The 14,012-nt window shown below is 32.9% G+C and overlaps 1 protein-coding gene and 1 non-coding gene across 3 annotated transcripts; one reads left to right on the top strand and one right to left on the bottom strand.

The window, feature by feature from the left end:
- Window positions 1–246: 246 nt before the first annotated feature.
- Window positions 247–318, top strand: TRNAT-UGU (transfer RNA threonine (anticodon UGU)). Its single transcript has one exon. It is a non-coding gene; the product is annotated as a tRNA-Thr (tRNA).
- Window positions 319–10,095: 9,777 nt separating this feature from the next.
- On the bottom strand, window positions 10,096–13,338 carry LOC104121063 (BTB/POZ and TAZ domain-containing protein 1-like). 2 transcript variants are annotated; one of them, XM_009632957.4, is made up of 5 exons: window positions 13,112–13,338; window positions 12,747–12,880; window positions 11,761–12,064; window positions 11,211–11,527; window positions 10,096–10,384 (listed from the first exon to the last, which is right to left on the bottom strand). In XM_009632957.4, exons 1-5 carry the CDS (start codon window positions 13,217–13,219, stop codon window positions 10,207–10,209), a joined length of 1,041 nt encoding a protein of 346 aa, XP_009631252.1. In that variant the 5' UTR covers window positions 13,220–13,338; the 3' UTR covers window positions 10,096–10,206. The 2 variants fall into 2 exon arrangements, with proteins under 2 accessions (XP_009631252.1, XP_009631253.1); XM_009632958.4 differs by lacking the exon at window positions 12,747–12,880 and having other exon boundaries at window positions 13,112–13,314.
- Between the last annotated feature and the right edge of the window lie 674 nt (window positions 13,339–14,012).

Here is a 14,012-nt window from a genome sequence, read left to right as displayed (position 1 = left end):
CGACCCAACCTTGAGCGGGTTGGACAAATCAAATGAGTTTGGGCTCAAATTGCCTGAAAAACGTATAAACTAATTTCACTTTAGTTTCACCAGACAAAGAAAGAAAACTTAAATGATGAAATTTGGAAAACAAGAAAGGAACTTTCTTTTAGAATGAGAATGAATAACGGATGAGACCGACTGCTAAAAAGTGAAATTAAATAACTATATGTCAAGAAGGAAAACGAGGAAACGTAAGACACAGAAGCCCCTATAGCTCAGTGGTAGAGCGTCAGTCTTGTAAACTGAAGGTCCGTAGTTCGATCCTGCGTGGGGGCATTTTTTCTTATATACAAATTTTATACACTTTTTCGGTTACCGAATATAATTAGTTTCTAGCGCGGCTAAAAAAAAAAAAAGCCCCATATTTTTTCTCTCTCAAAAGCATAGTCAAATACTTTAATCCTTAAAATTTAGTACTTTTTCAAAAACACTTCCTACAATTTTCCAAAAGGTTGGTCAAACAAGTATAACTCATGCAATTAACAATATAAAACTTTATCCAGAAATCAAATGCTAAATTATTTGGCACGACTTATATTCCTGTAACCTTTGAAAATACGTATCCTTTCTATTTAAAAAAACGAAAATACACACTTTTTTTATTTAAAAAAGAATGATCATATCACTATCTGGGAAGCCAGACAAGATTTTTTATCATAATTTTTGTAAATAGTATTTAAATATATTAAATTATTAACTATTATAGTTTATAGTACTTTTTATGGAATTTTTTAAAATGTAAACTATTTCAAAAGACTTAAAGACCTATGTCCTAATTCACGCGGAAATCGCCGTACTCCGAAAAGACTCAAACAAATCGAAAAAGAGGAAGTAGTTTTTAGAAGCACATTTTGACTTATTTTTGGACTGAAGAGTACCTATTTCTTTTTACAAGGGTGTAATAGTTTACCATCAACAAATATTTGCTTAATTTTTGGACTACTTAAAGTTGAAACCTCAATCAGGCTATAATATTTGCATTGACGTTAATTTAGCTAACTCAGCTTTGAACTGTACACAAACATGTGTTAGTCCAGATGATAATTATGCAGCTGTAGATCCTACATTTCTCACTTGTTGTTGTAAATTTATGTTTTTTCGTATTTCAAGTATTCAATATATTATCTAGCAAGAAATGCTTTAGTGATAAAGTAAAGTAAGCAACAATGGATTCTTATGAATAAGGATAAGTGTTATAAATGAGATGAATGCATGTGAGTGACAGGAATGCATTTGTCTGTCCATTTAACGTACTTTGTATTCATGTACTCAATTAAGAAGTACATTAACTTATAACCTTTGAATGTATTTGTATCTTTAGAAATAGAAAATTTTTTATCCTATGAATAACACACCAAGATCACTCTTCCTCATATATATTTTGTCTCCATTAGTATATTGTTCTATTGTGCTCTCATTTCTTTACACATTATCAGCACGAGGTTCTAACCAACTGAGGTTATCTGCTTCATCCGAATTTTATCTTTTTCGTAAAAGAGGTAGTCAGTTTCTTTTCCGATTCAGGTATACATTCCTATGTTTATAACGTTTCTATTCAGATCTTCTTTAACCTGCAATTTAATTACCATATGCATAACTTGTTTTGAATATGATTATAATAATTGCATTGGTATGAAAACAATAAGTTTCGGTTAAATTGTTATTTCATTATATAAACTACAAAGAAGTTTAATCCTACACATAAATAAATAAGTATTAAAATTGAATTACAATAATTAGACTAATTAAGCCCACATCCAAATATTCTAACATAATATGCATTTAGAAGGAATTCTTGCAAAATTTTCATAAGGTTTAAATGTGTCTTCAATAAATTTATCACCTAAGTGTACAAACTAATTAATGACTTTAAAATTAACGACTGAACTATTAGATGAATCGTATTGAATGTTGAAATTTGTCAGAATTGATATCATCTAGTTTTATGCCTACTTAGCTTATTAAAACGTATTCTAAGTAGAACAAAATTATACTAATACATATTAATTTAACTTATTTATTCTATGGAAATATACTTACATGTCTAAAGTTTTTGTGGGTAATATTAAATACTAATTTATCATCGCACTGCACATAATTATTTATTTGATAATTTTACATATAGAATATTAATACATGATTATATACTGCACTGAATTGATAATAATTCTTGTCATTCTAATTCACTTATTTCTATGATAGTTTTCACTATGTCGAATTTGTCAAAACCTGAATTTATGACACTTGACATCTCTGGGAATAACTATTTGCCATGGGTACTTGATGTTGAAATTCACCTTGACTCTAAAGGTCTTGGTGACACTATTAAAGAAGGAAATGAAGCATCATGTCAGGATAAGGCGAAAGCCATGATTTTCCTTCGCCATCATCTCGATGAAGGGTTAAAAAGTGAATATTTAACCTTGAAAGATCCATTTCAATTATGGACTAGTTTAAAGGAACAATATGACCACCTAAAGGCCACGGTATTGCCAAGAGCTCGTCGTGAGTGGATGCACTTACGGCTACAAGATTATAAGACCATAAGTGAATATAATTATGCTATATATAGAATAATTTCCCAACTAAAATTATGTGGGGAACCTATGAATGATGAGGACATACTGGAAAAGACTCTCTCCACTTTTCATGCCTCAAATATGGTGTTACAGCAACAATACCGTGTAAAGGGCTTTAAAAAATATTCTGAATTAATTTCATGCCTTTTGGTGGTTGAACAACATAATGCCCTTTTAATAAAAAATCATGAAGCCTGCCCCACTGGATCAGCTCTATTTCCAGAAGCGAATCTGGGAATGATAGATCCAAAGTCTGAAAAAAGATAAAATAATTATCGTGGCCGTATAAATATATGTGGGCGTGGCAAGGGGCTAAATAATAATCGCCATGGTGGTAGTCGTTATAAACAAGATAACAATAAGGGTTCTTAGAATAATCCTTCAAAAGGCAAAGGTAATGTTTGCCACCGATGTGGTATGAAAAATTATTGGGCACGAATTTATCGTACACCTGAACATTTTGTCAAACTTTATCAAGCATCTATAAAAGGGAAACAAAATAAATTTGAGACTCACATGACTTTTCAAAATGATGTTGAGGCGGGCCCTATGAATAATCATGATAAAGTTGAAGCAAACCTTGCCTATAAAGATGATATTTTTGAAGGTCTTGCAGATATTACTCATTTAGAGACTGGAGACTTCTTTGAGCTTCATAACTGAAGACTTATTATTGAAAAAAATTATAAAAATAAATGTATTTCTTTTTATGAAGTTCATATTTTGAATAAAACTTTTTATGTTGTCAGTATTTAATTTCATAAATGTAGTTTCTTTTGCTCTTAAATTTTTCAATATTACTTATGATGTATTTTTTTTCGTCTTGAAAAATATGAAAACCTCCCAGTCTTCAGTTGGCCGTATGAATAATAAAGAAGAAATATATTTTCTACGACGCATACTATATTAAAAGATAAGAGATATTTCTCTTATTTAATTATGAAAGAAGCCAATATCATAACAATATATGGTAGTACAAAATTAATTGTCGGCTCTAGAAGAGCAACTGTATTACTACCAGGAGGAACTATATTGGCTGTTAATGATGCATTATATTATAGTAGGTCTCAAAGAAACTTGTTGAGTTTCAAAGATCTTCTTCAAAATGACTATCATATTGAGACCACAAATGAAGAAAAAGTTGAATACCTTTATATTACTACAATAAAAGCGAAAAAGAAGTATGTGCTTGAAAAGCTTCCCGCATTTTCCTCCGGATTATACTACACTAATATTAGTGTAGTTGAATCACATGCCATAGTAAACAAGGAGTTTACTAATAATTTTATTATTTGGTATGACCGGTTGGACCATCCCGGTTATAATATGATGCGCAAAATAATTGAGAATTCACATGATCATTCATTGAAGAACCAGAAGATTCTTTAAACTAAAGAATTCTCTTGTGCTGCATGTTCTCAAGGAAAACTGATTATTAAACCATTAGTAATTAAAGTTGGAGTTGAATCTCCTGCATTTTTGAAACATATACAGGGTGATATATGTGGGCCCATACATCCTCCATGTGGACCATTCAGATATTATATGATTTTGATAGATGCATCTACAAGATGGTTACGCGTGTGCTTGTTATCAACCCACAATTTATCCTTTGCGAGGTTACTAGCTCAATTAATAAGATTAAGAGCACAGTTTTCAGATTATGCAATTAAGACACTTCGTCTTGATAATACTGGTGAATTTACGTCTCGGGTCTTTAATGATTATTGCATATCAACTAGGATAACAATTGAGCATCTAGTTGCTCATGTTCATACTCAAAATGGTCTAGAGGAATCATTTATTAAACGCCTCCAATTAATTGCTAGACCAATGCTTATGAGAACAAAACTTCCCATTTAGGCATGGGACCATGTTATTTTGCATGCAGCAGCTCTTGTGCGGATCAGACCCATAAGTTATCATAAAGTCTCCCCAATACAATTGGCTTTTGGTCAGGAGCCAAATATTTTCCATCTTAGAATATTTAGATGTGCAGTATATATTCCAATTGCTCCACCACAACGCACAAAGATGGGACCCTAAAGAAGATTGGGGATATATGTTGGGTATGAATCTCCTTCTATTATAAAATATTTGGAACCTATAACTGGAGATTTATTTACGACAAGATTTACTGATTGCCATTTTGATAAATCAGTATACCCAATATTAGGGGGAGAAAATAAGCAACTGCAAAAGGAGATAGATTGGAATGCATTATCACTATCTCATTTAGATCCTCGAATAACTCAATGTGAACACGAGGTTCAAAAGATAATTTATTTGCAAAATATTACAAATCAACTACCTGATGCATTCACTAACCTACCAAGGGTGACTAAGTCACATATTCCAGCTGCTAATGCTCCTATTCGAATTGATATCCCGGTTGGACAATCTATAAATGCAAATGAGTCTAAGTCACGCTTGAAACGTGGTAGATCAATTGGTTCCAAAGATAAAAATCCTCGAAAGCGAAAAGGAGCCAATGATCTAGGAGATCATAATATGGAGGTAATTGCTCAAAAAGAGCCTTGTGACATAACAAATGATAAGACCTCAAAGGAGGTCCAGGTACCTGAAAATAATAAGAATGAAGAGATCTCAATAAGTTATGTCTCTACGGCAAAAAGGTGAAACCGAAATAATATTATTGTCGATAATATTTTTGCTTATAATGTTGCTGTTGAAATAATGCAACAAGATGAGGATCTTGAACCAAGATCTGTCGATGAATGTAGACAGAGAAATGATTGGCAAAAATAGAAAGACGCTATCCAGGCAGAATTAGCGTCACTTGGAAAATATGAAGTATTCGGACATATAGTTCGAACACTTGAAGGAATAAAGCCAATGAGATACAAATGGGTTTTTGTGTGAAAACGAAATGATAAAAATGAAGTCGTTAGATATAAAACACGACTTGTGGTACAAGGATTTTCGCAAAGACCTGGCATTGATTATATGGAGACATATTCTCCTGTGGTGTATGTAATCACTTTCAGGCATCTTATAAATTTGGCAGTCCATGAAAAACTTGATATGCGTCTAATGGATGTTGTCACAACCTATTTATATGGAACATTAGACAATAAAATTTAAATAAAAATCCCTAAAGGGCTCAAAGTTCCTGAAACTAATAAAAGTTTTCGGGAAACTTGTTCAATAAAGCTTCAAAAATCCTTATATAGATTGAAACAATCAGGGCAAATGTGGTATAATCGCCCGAGTGAGTATTTGCTGAAAGAAGGGTATAAGAATGATCCAATTTATCTTTGTGTATTTATAAGAAGTTCTGGATATGAATTTGTTATAATCATTGTGTATGTTGATGATCTAAATATCATTGAAACTCCTGGGGAACTTCCAAAAGCAGTAGACTGCTTGAAGAAGGAGTTTGAAATGAAAGATCTTGGAAAGACAAAATTTTGTCTTGGTCTACAAATTGAGCATATGAAAGATGGAATTTTTGTCCATCAATCAACTTATACCGAAAAGATCCTAAAGCGTTTTTATATGGATAAAGCACATCCATTGAGTACCCCGATGATTGTGAGATCACTTGATATAAATAAAGATCCATTTCGACCTCATGAAAATGATGGAGAGCTTTTTGGTGATGAAACTCCATATTTTAGTGCAATTAGGGCACTAATGTATCTTGCAAATAATACTCGACCAGATATAATTTTTGCAGTAAGTTTATTAGCAAGATTTAGTTCCTTCCCAATAACAAGACACTGGAATGATGTTAAGCATATTTTTAGATACCTCTGAGGGACTATTGATATGGGATTATTTTATTCTTATGAATCCGTTATGCAGATGCAGGTTATTTGTCTGACCCACATAAAGCCCGATCTCAAACAGGCTATCTATTTGCTTGTGGGGGTACAACTATTTCATGGCGTTTAACAAAACAAACTTTAGCTACTATACCTTCCAATCATACAGAGATAATAGCTATTCATGAAGCTAGTCGAGAATGTGTATGGTTGAGATCAGTGACTCAACATATTCAATAATTGTGTGGCTTTTCTTTAAAAATGAAGTTTCCAACGATATTGTATGAAGATAATGTTGCTTGCATAGCTCAACTTAAAGGAGAATATATCAAAGGTGACAGAACAAAGCACATTTCACCGAAGTTTTTTTTCACACACGATCTTCACCAAAATGGTGAGATAGATGTTCAACAAATCCATTCAAGTGACAATCTAGCAGATTTATTCACTAAGACATTGCCAACATCAACATTTGAGAAGCTGAGACATAAGATTGGAATGCGTCGTCTCCGAGATATCAAATAAAGCTTTCATCAGGGGGAGTATAATACACGATGTACTCTTTTTCCCTTAACCAAGGTTTTGTCCCAATTGAGTTTTTCTGGTAAGGTTTTTAATGAGGCAGCACTCAATGCGTATTACAAGATATGTGTACTCTTTTTCCTTCACTAGGCTTTTTTCCACTGGATTTTTCTAGTAAGGTTTTAACGAGACACATTATCTTATAAATGGACATCCAAGGGGTAGTGTTATAAATGAGATGAATTCATGTGAGTGAGAGGAATGCATTTGTCTGTCCATTTAACGTACTTTGTATTCATGTACTCAATTAAGAAGTACATTAACTTATAACATTTGAATGTATTTGTACCTTTATAAATAGGGAACTTTTGACCCTATGAATAACACACCAAGATCATTCTCTCTCATATATATTTTGTCTTCATTAGTATATTATTCTATTGTGCTCTCATTTCTTAACAATAAGCAAATTTAAAAAAAAAAAATACTTTTCTCTACATTAAAGATAAAGAGGCGGGGTTTTGGGCTGAGAGGGTGGGCGGAAGTAGAAATAAAGAAATTGGGGGACAATAATAAAATGTGTAGAATTAAATGAAGGACTTCAAGCAATAAACGGCGTACCACTAGTGCACTCAAGTGGGGTAGTTGAGTACCAAGTGTCTCATTTCCAGGATTAGATGGAAGAAAAAATCAAAGGGTTGTCTAGTTTTCCATGCCTTCAATTGATAGGAAGAGAAAAATTGGACTTGTTCAAATATGGGGGTGAATGGTGCGTGCATCTCTATCCCTTCTATTAATTATAAATTATTACTCTATTCGGTCCACAATAAATGATTTTTGGTTGTTTTCATAAAGATTAAGAAATTCATCTTTTAACATTAATTAGTAAGAAAATTGACCATATTAGCCTTTACTATCTCTTCACATAAATACTCCTAACACATATTCCAACACTATTTACTCGAAGGGCAATGTAAGAAAAAAGTAATTAATTCATTCTTGAAATCTGAAAAAATCAGATATTTTGGATCACAAAAAAAGGCCAAAAAATCACTTATTGTGGAACGGATGGAGTATTATTAGAGAAAGCAGTATAATGGGAAGACTAATCGTTGTATCAAAATTTTCAAGCAAAGAACATCAAGAGCTAAAAAACATTCCATTTTGCAAATCTAGTGATTTCCTCTCTACTATATCTTATATTGGAATGGTCCTTTGATTATTCTGGTCAGACCTGACTGATGTTAAAAATTATTCACCAAAACCCCCTAAAATAATATGTAAGGCAAAAGATAATTACTTGGTACACAAACTAAATTAACAAGTGCATATATGACATGTGCGGTGTGCCTTTTACGTAAGGTTTTATCACTTGACCATAGTTATTGTTAACGGTGTACATGAGTCGCAGGGGCGGCCCAACCTTATCGGAGACCTAAAGCAAAATTTTAATAAGAGTCCATTATATATATATATATATATATATATATATATATATATATATATATATATATAGAATGAACATCATTTTTAAAAAAATTAGACAAGTGAGAATGTATAATTAAAAAAAATGAGAACTTAGTTTTATAAAATACAGAAAATTAAATGAATTTAACGTTGATTGCATTACAACTGAAATGGGAGAATCCAGAAAACATAAGTGACTCCTTTTTTTTAGTAAGTCTCTTTCTATATTTGGTAACAATTCAACTTTAGATTTTTCTTTTTACCATTATTGAGATGATTTCTAGCCCAAAAACTTCTATGATTTATTTAAGATTACAAGTTTTAAAAGTTTTCTTTTATTTCATAAAATCCATGTCCAGTCAAACACTTTCATATAAATTGGGACGGAGAGAGTATAATTTATGTAAGAAAAATAAATAATAAGTTAGATTATTAGATATAGTTACGTGACCAACTAATGAATAGAGAAATATAATTAAGTTAAAAAGTAAAATAAGATTGACAGAAAATTATTTTAGTTATATTAATTAGAGGAAGAAATCGAATTATTAAAAATTAATATGACAATAAAGAAATAAATTTATCAATAATAAAAGATAATTATATAAATAATATACTACTATATATAAAGAATACTAGTAATTTTGGGGCCTTTAAATTTTTGGGGCCTAAAGCAAGTGTTTCACTTGCTTTAGGGTTGGGCCGCCCCTGATGAGTCGGGTTGGTTCAAAATTTTCAATTATCAAACTATATCAATGATGTCGGGTTTTTAAATCTAAAAATCTAACCAAACCAACAAAGCCGTTTTTTTCAATCTCGGTATTTCACGAAATTTTGGGGTTTTTTTCCGGTAAAGTCTTCATAGCACAAAATATGTAACTTCTGCTCCAAATATTTCTTTAGTCCTACTAAGATACAACTATATAATGTATTTTCATAGAAAATAACACAATAATATGAGATAAGTCATAGCATTATACTAAAATATTAAATAACAAAGATAATAAAATTTCATAAAATAAATATTATTTATTAATAATCCATAATGAAAATTAACATAATCTAAAAATACTATATAGGTCATGATAAAATAAGTATAGTTAATAAGTATTATTAATTACATAACTAAGCACTAAAGAAAAGATAAACTAAGTTGTGCATTTTCATTATAAACTAATATAAAACTAAAAAATAGATATCCAACATTATCGTCATTCCTAGTGTTGAATTGAATTTCTTTTGTTAGCATTAGTATTTATTTGAACTTTGTTTGAGTTACTACATTTATGGGCTATAAAATTATTTACCATTCAAGAATGTTAAGTCCAAACTTGAAATAATATGTTAAAAGATAAAATTGTGAAAAAGTTTAAGAAATATTTATAAATTACATTACAACAAATATTTATATGTATAAATTATTTTTACAAATTGTAAAAATATGTGGGAATCTCAACAATAATGCTGTTGAAACCCTTCGAGTTCCATAAAATTTCCGGAGTTTTAAGTTAGTTTGTGAGCATTAGCGGGCACATGGACAAATCTCCACTTCTATTTAGAAAGTTTCTCTTCTAAATTGGAATGAGGTTTCTGAGGTATCAAATATCTGCCGACCCTATTATGTTTCACTAATCACAAAATTGAAACGTATGAGTAAAGGCTAACTCACCAAAAAAGGGCCTCTACAGCAGGACATATGAAATGGTAAAGAGTGCCATTCTATTGATTGTCCCTTAATTACAAAGATTGGTTTTAGCTAAAGGTAACTTCTCTGTTCTGAGAAGTAAAGAACTTTCTACCCAATGACGCTAAGCTGGCAACATAAAGTTTATCACTCGATGATGGCTTAAGTCCATTCTTGGTTCCTCTTCTCTCTTTCTTTTAGGCAGAGATAACGAAGACATAGCTCTGGCTGACACCACCTTTCTAACAAGTGATTTCCACAGCTCATCATCTCCCCTGTGTTGCACCTTCACTTTGAATTGCCTGTAATGTAAATAATAGAACTGTCAAGATGACATACCAACTTACATAAACACAAAAAAAACGAATGATCACTGTATCAGTTTAAGAAATTGACCCTACTGATAAAGTAGGCAACAAAGTTATCCAAAGCTGATACTTATGTTATGTGGTCCTATTAACCTTATTCAAGGCAACATGTTAAAATCTTTGGAACTCATTCAAGATATTTTCTTGAGGAACAGGATAATGGACACGTTACAACTAGATAGGATCCAAATTCAACTAAGAAGTTACGAAAGGTCAGGGGTCCGGTTGCTGTCTTAATATTTGCTTCCTTCTAGGATAGGTGCACCTGGTTATAGTCGAAATGGGACCTTGAATCATTACCACTACTTGGATAGGTCGCATTCACATCAATAACAACCCACTTGGCACTTAGAATTTCAGTAGACTTTGGGCAAAAAATCTTCATGAGTAGACTCATCTTCGCACGAAAGCAAGCAAAATCACATGCCAGCTCATGAGAATTTTAATGACTTTCTACTTCAAAACTAAAAGACCCATAGAAACTGAAAATATCCAACAAACTGATGTTAACTTGACTCAATCATGAATTAGAGAAGAAATGGACAAATTAGTGACAGCTGATTCGTTGCGTTTTTCTGTAGAGACAAATCAACGGGCCTATCAAATCAGCAAGGCAGCTACCTGCTTCGATCGGTGATACTTCTAAAATGATTTACATATTGTAGTTACTACTATGATTAATGAGATTCACCTTAAGTGATCGGTACAACAATAGATTGATAAACTAGTTATTCAGTAGTCAGTGGTGGTTAGTGGTTACCTGCAAAGGGGAACTCGGCAATCTTCTGGTTGGTCACAAATGGATGCGTGTAATCTTAGGAGCTGCCACATGCGCTTGCATCGCAAACAACTTCCGTTGGCCCTTTTCTTACAAGTAGCGAAATGACAGATCAGAAGCTGGAGCCCTTGACAGGTCTCAAACTTGCTACATGGCTGCCTTTTGTGGGAAGATTCCTTATTATGTGGCCCAACGCTAGTACATCCTTCTGTACAAATATGCTCCAAGCAATCCATCGCTTCGCTGAGCTGTAAATACAAATTCAGCTCCTTCCTGTGTCTTCTCGTCCTCTTCTTCCGCTATAATGACAAATTTACGATGAAAAATCACTAAGCTAAGCCACTTGACTGATAAAAAAGATGCAAACAATTGCCATGTAAAGATTTAATGACAAAGCTTTCATGTTTCATGATTAATTGAAAAACTTCAACATTGTTATGAATTCCATGATTATATTTTGGATTGTAAGTGAAAATACAATTCTCAATGAGCTAGATAAAGGGATATATGCTATCAGGTTATAATTACATACCAACTCAGCCTCATCCATGAACTGTAAAATTTCAAGTTCAAGGAAGGGGTCATGATCTTGAAGGAACTTCCAGCCCTCAGTCTCCTCAACTTTCTTGAAATTGCTTGACAAAAATTTCATGGACTTGAGGTAGAGATCTGGTGCATCACATAGCCTTGCAAGTTGAAGCACATCCACTGCATTTTCAATCGTCAATTGCTCGGCTAACCCCTTAGTGCATCTCTGCTTCAGCTGCGGTACCAAGTACACATGAGAAAGTGCTAGCAGGTGAATCCCATGTCTCTCCATCTGCTCTTCAGTGCACCTAAATACATGGACAACTTGGTCATATTAGACTCTGAGCCTTTCGGTAATAGGGTTTAATTTTTGGGTTTAAGTTCCTGATATTTTAGATAACTTTAAAACCATTTGTATACCATCAGGTTACTTAAAGTTATTGTAATAATAAGTATGAAATGGTAATCTAGAAAATAAGTTAAAAGAAACTTATTACAATTGGTTAAACTAAATTGACAGTATACAGCTAAATTCTTTAGTTTTATACATTGATGGTGCAAAATTTCTTTTTACATAATTAAGTAATTGTTTAAACATATAATTAGTTTAAGAATCATAGTCGTACATGACGTGCCTTTGTAATTTACTCCAATTACACCGGAAACGTTGGTCTAGGCATCTACCCGACGCCGACTAGAGTATGAAGGGAAACAAAAAACATGATTAGAGAATCTAAGAGTCAATGATTGAGCCTGGCAAGGCATTTAACATATGGCAGCCAGATTAGCATTGAAGACCAATCACCTATTGTCTAATCAACGAAGGAACCAATACTTAAGCGTAAAATAAACAATTCTTATGGTCAAAATTCAGTATATTCAATTCCAACTTGGACGGAGTCAATTTGAAGTTTGTACGAGATTAACTATATCAGAATATATAAATAAAGAAAACAAACCGATTTGCGTGTGTGTGTTTTGAGAACTTACGTGAAGGAATATAGAAACCGGATGAACACGGAAACGGCGTCGCACGGAACGCCCAGAATCCGAATAGTTTTCTCAGAGCTCCGCCGCTTTTGCGGCCTAAGTATTATGCTCTCCAGAACCGTCGAGGCAGTAGCCTACCATCATGTTTCGAAGATATTAGTAGTTTTCAAACTGGAAAAGAAGCTTTTAAAACATAAAATGGAAATTGATTTGATTCACGTTTTAAGAATCGGATCTTTGTTTCCGGAATTCAATTCCCACACAACTTATATGAAAGCTATAGATTACACACACTAAAATGATAGACAGTTAATTTGACAGAGAAAAGCAAAGAGTGTATGTGTGATAAGTTTATATATGTGTACCAGAACGGTGGAATGCACCGGAATGCGGAGGCCGCCGGAGGTGATGATGTGGACATCGGCTTCAGACATTTCGCAGTAAAATTCGCTAACAAAGTTTTCTCGCGACATGATAACTGATTTTCTGGAGTTGATGAATGATGATATGTTTCAGGTCGATTTCTGCCTGAAACAGAGTGTATTTCGGAGAGGGTGTTTCTTTTTTTAAGTTTTTGGTGGGGGCTTGTGTCCTGTCCAGTATATATAAGCACAGGGAAGGCTGCCAACTACCAAAGTTGCGCTTACCTAGACAACTTACATTGTTATCTGGGGCAGTTGATATTTAGTGCTACTGTTCCAGATATTTATTACTTTTATATAAGTGTAACTGTTTTACGGAATGTGGCATCACAATCACTTCTTAAGATTATTCAATTCGCTAGCATGTATTACTCCCCAATTACGAGGAAACTGCCGTGCCAGACGTAATGGCCCACGCTAGGGCTGGCATATATCGGGTAAAACCGATAGCTCAAACCGAAAAAAATTATTGGGTTATCGTTATTGGGTTAACGGTTTAGAAAATTTTTACTATTGAGTTATCGGTTCGGACCTCGATTTGCCAATTTTGTTAATAGCTTAAACGATAACCCAATAAGAATTGATAAAATTACGACTTTACCCTTAAGTATATACATACATCTAGGGCTTCATTCTCTCAAGCCGCACTCTTCGGTTCATTGTCTTAAAGTCTTCATCTTCAAAGACCTTACTCCTAGCGTAAGTCTTATACAGTAAGTTTCTATAATAAAATTCATCTTCATCTAGGGATTTTTGATTGTTAAAGATTCTTTATTTTGTGCTCATATTTTATGATTTTTATTTTCGTTTCTTAATTTTGTGAGCTCACATTGTGCAGTCTATA

The sequence above is a fragment of the Nicotiana tomentosiformis genome, chromosome 6 (genome assembly GCF_000390325.3).
Source record: "Nicotiana tomentosiformis chromosome 6, ASM39032v3, whole genome shotgun sequence".
NCBI classification, from domain to species: domain Eukaryota; kingdom Viridiplantae; phylum Streptophyta; class Magnoliopsida; order Solanales; family Solanaceae; genus Nicotiana; species Nicotiana tomentosiformis.
The sequence above is the reverse complement of the archived record's forward strand: the minus strand, read 5'-3'. Positions and strand labels throughout refer to the sequence as shown.

Coding starts and splice junctions, on each gene's coding strand:
- LOC104121063 (XM_009632957.4), bottom strand. CDS start 13,219: ATGTCGCGAGAAAACTTTGTTAGCGAATTTTACTGCGAAATGTCTGAA. Junction 12,065..12,746: donor CGGTTTCTATATTCCTTCAC/GTAAGTTCTCAA, acceptor CCATGTATTTAG/GTGCACTGAAGAGCAGATGG. Junction 10,385..11,210: donor TGCCGAGTTCCCCTTTGCAG/GTAACCACTAAC, acceptor TTTACATTACAG/GCAATTCAAAGTGAAGGTGC.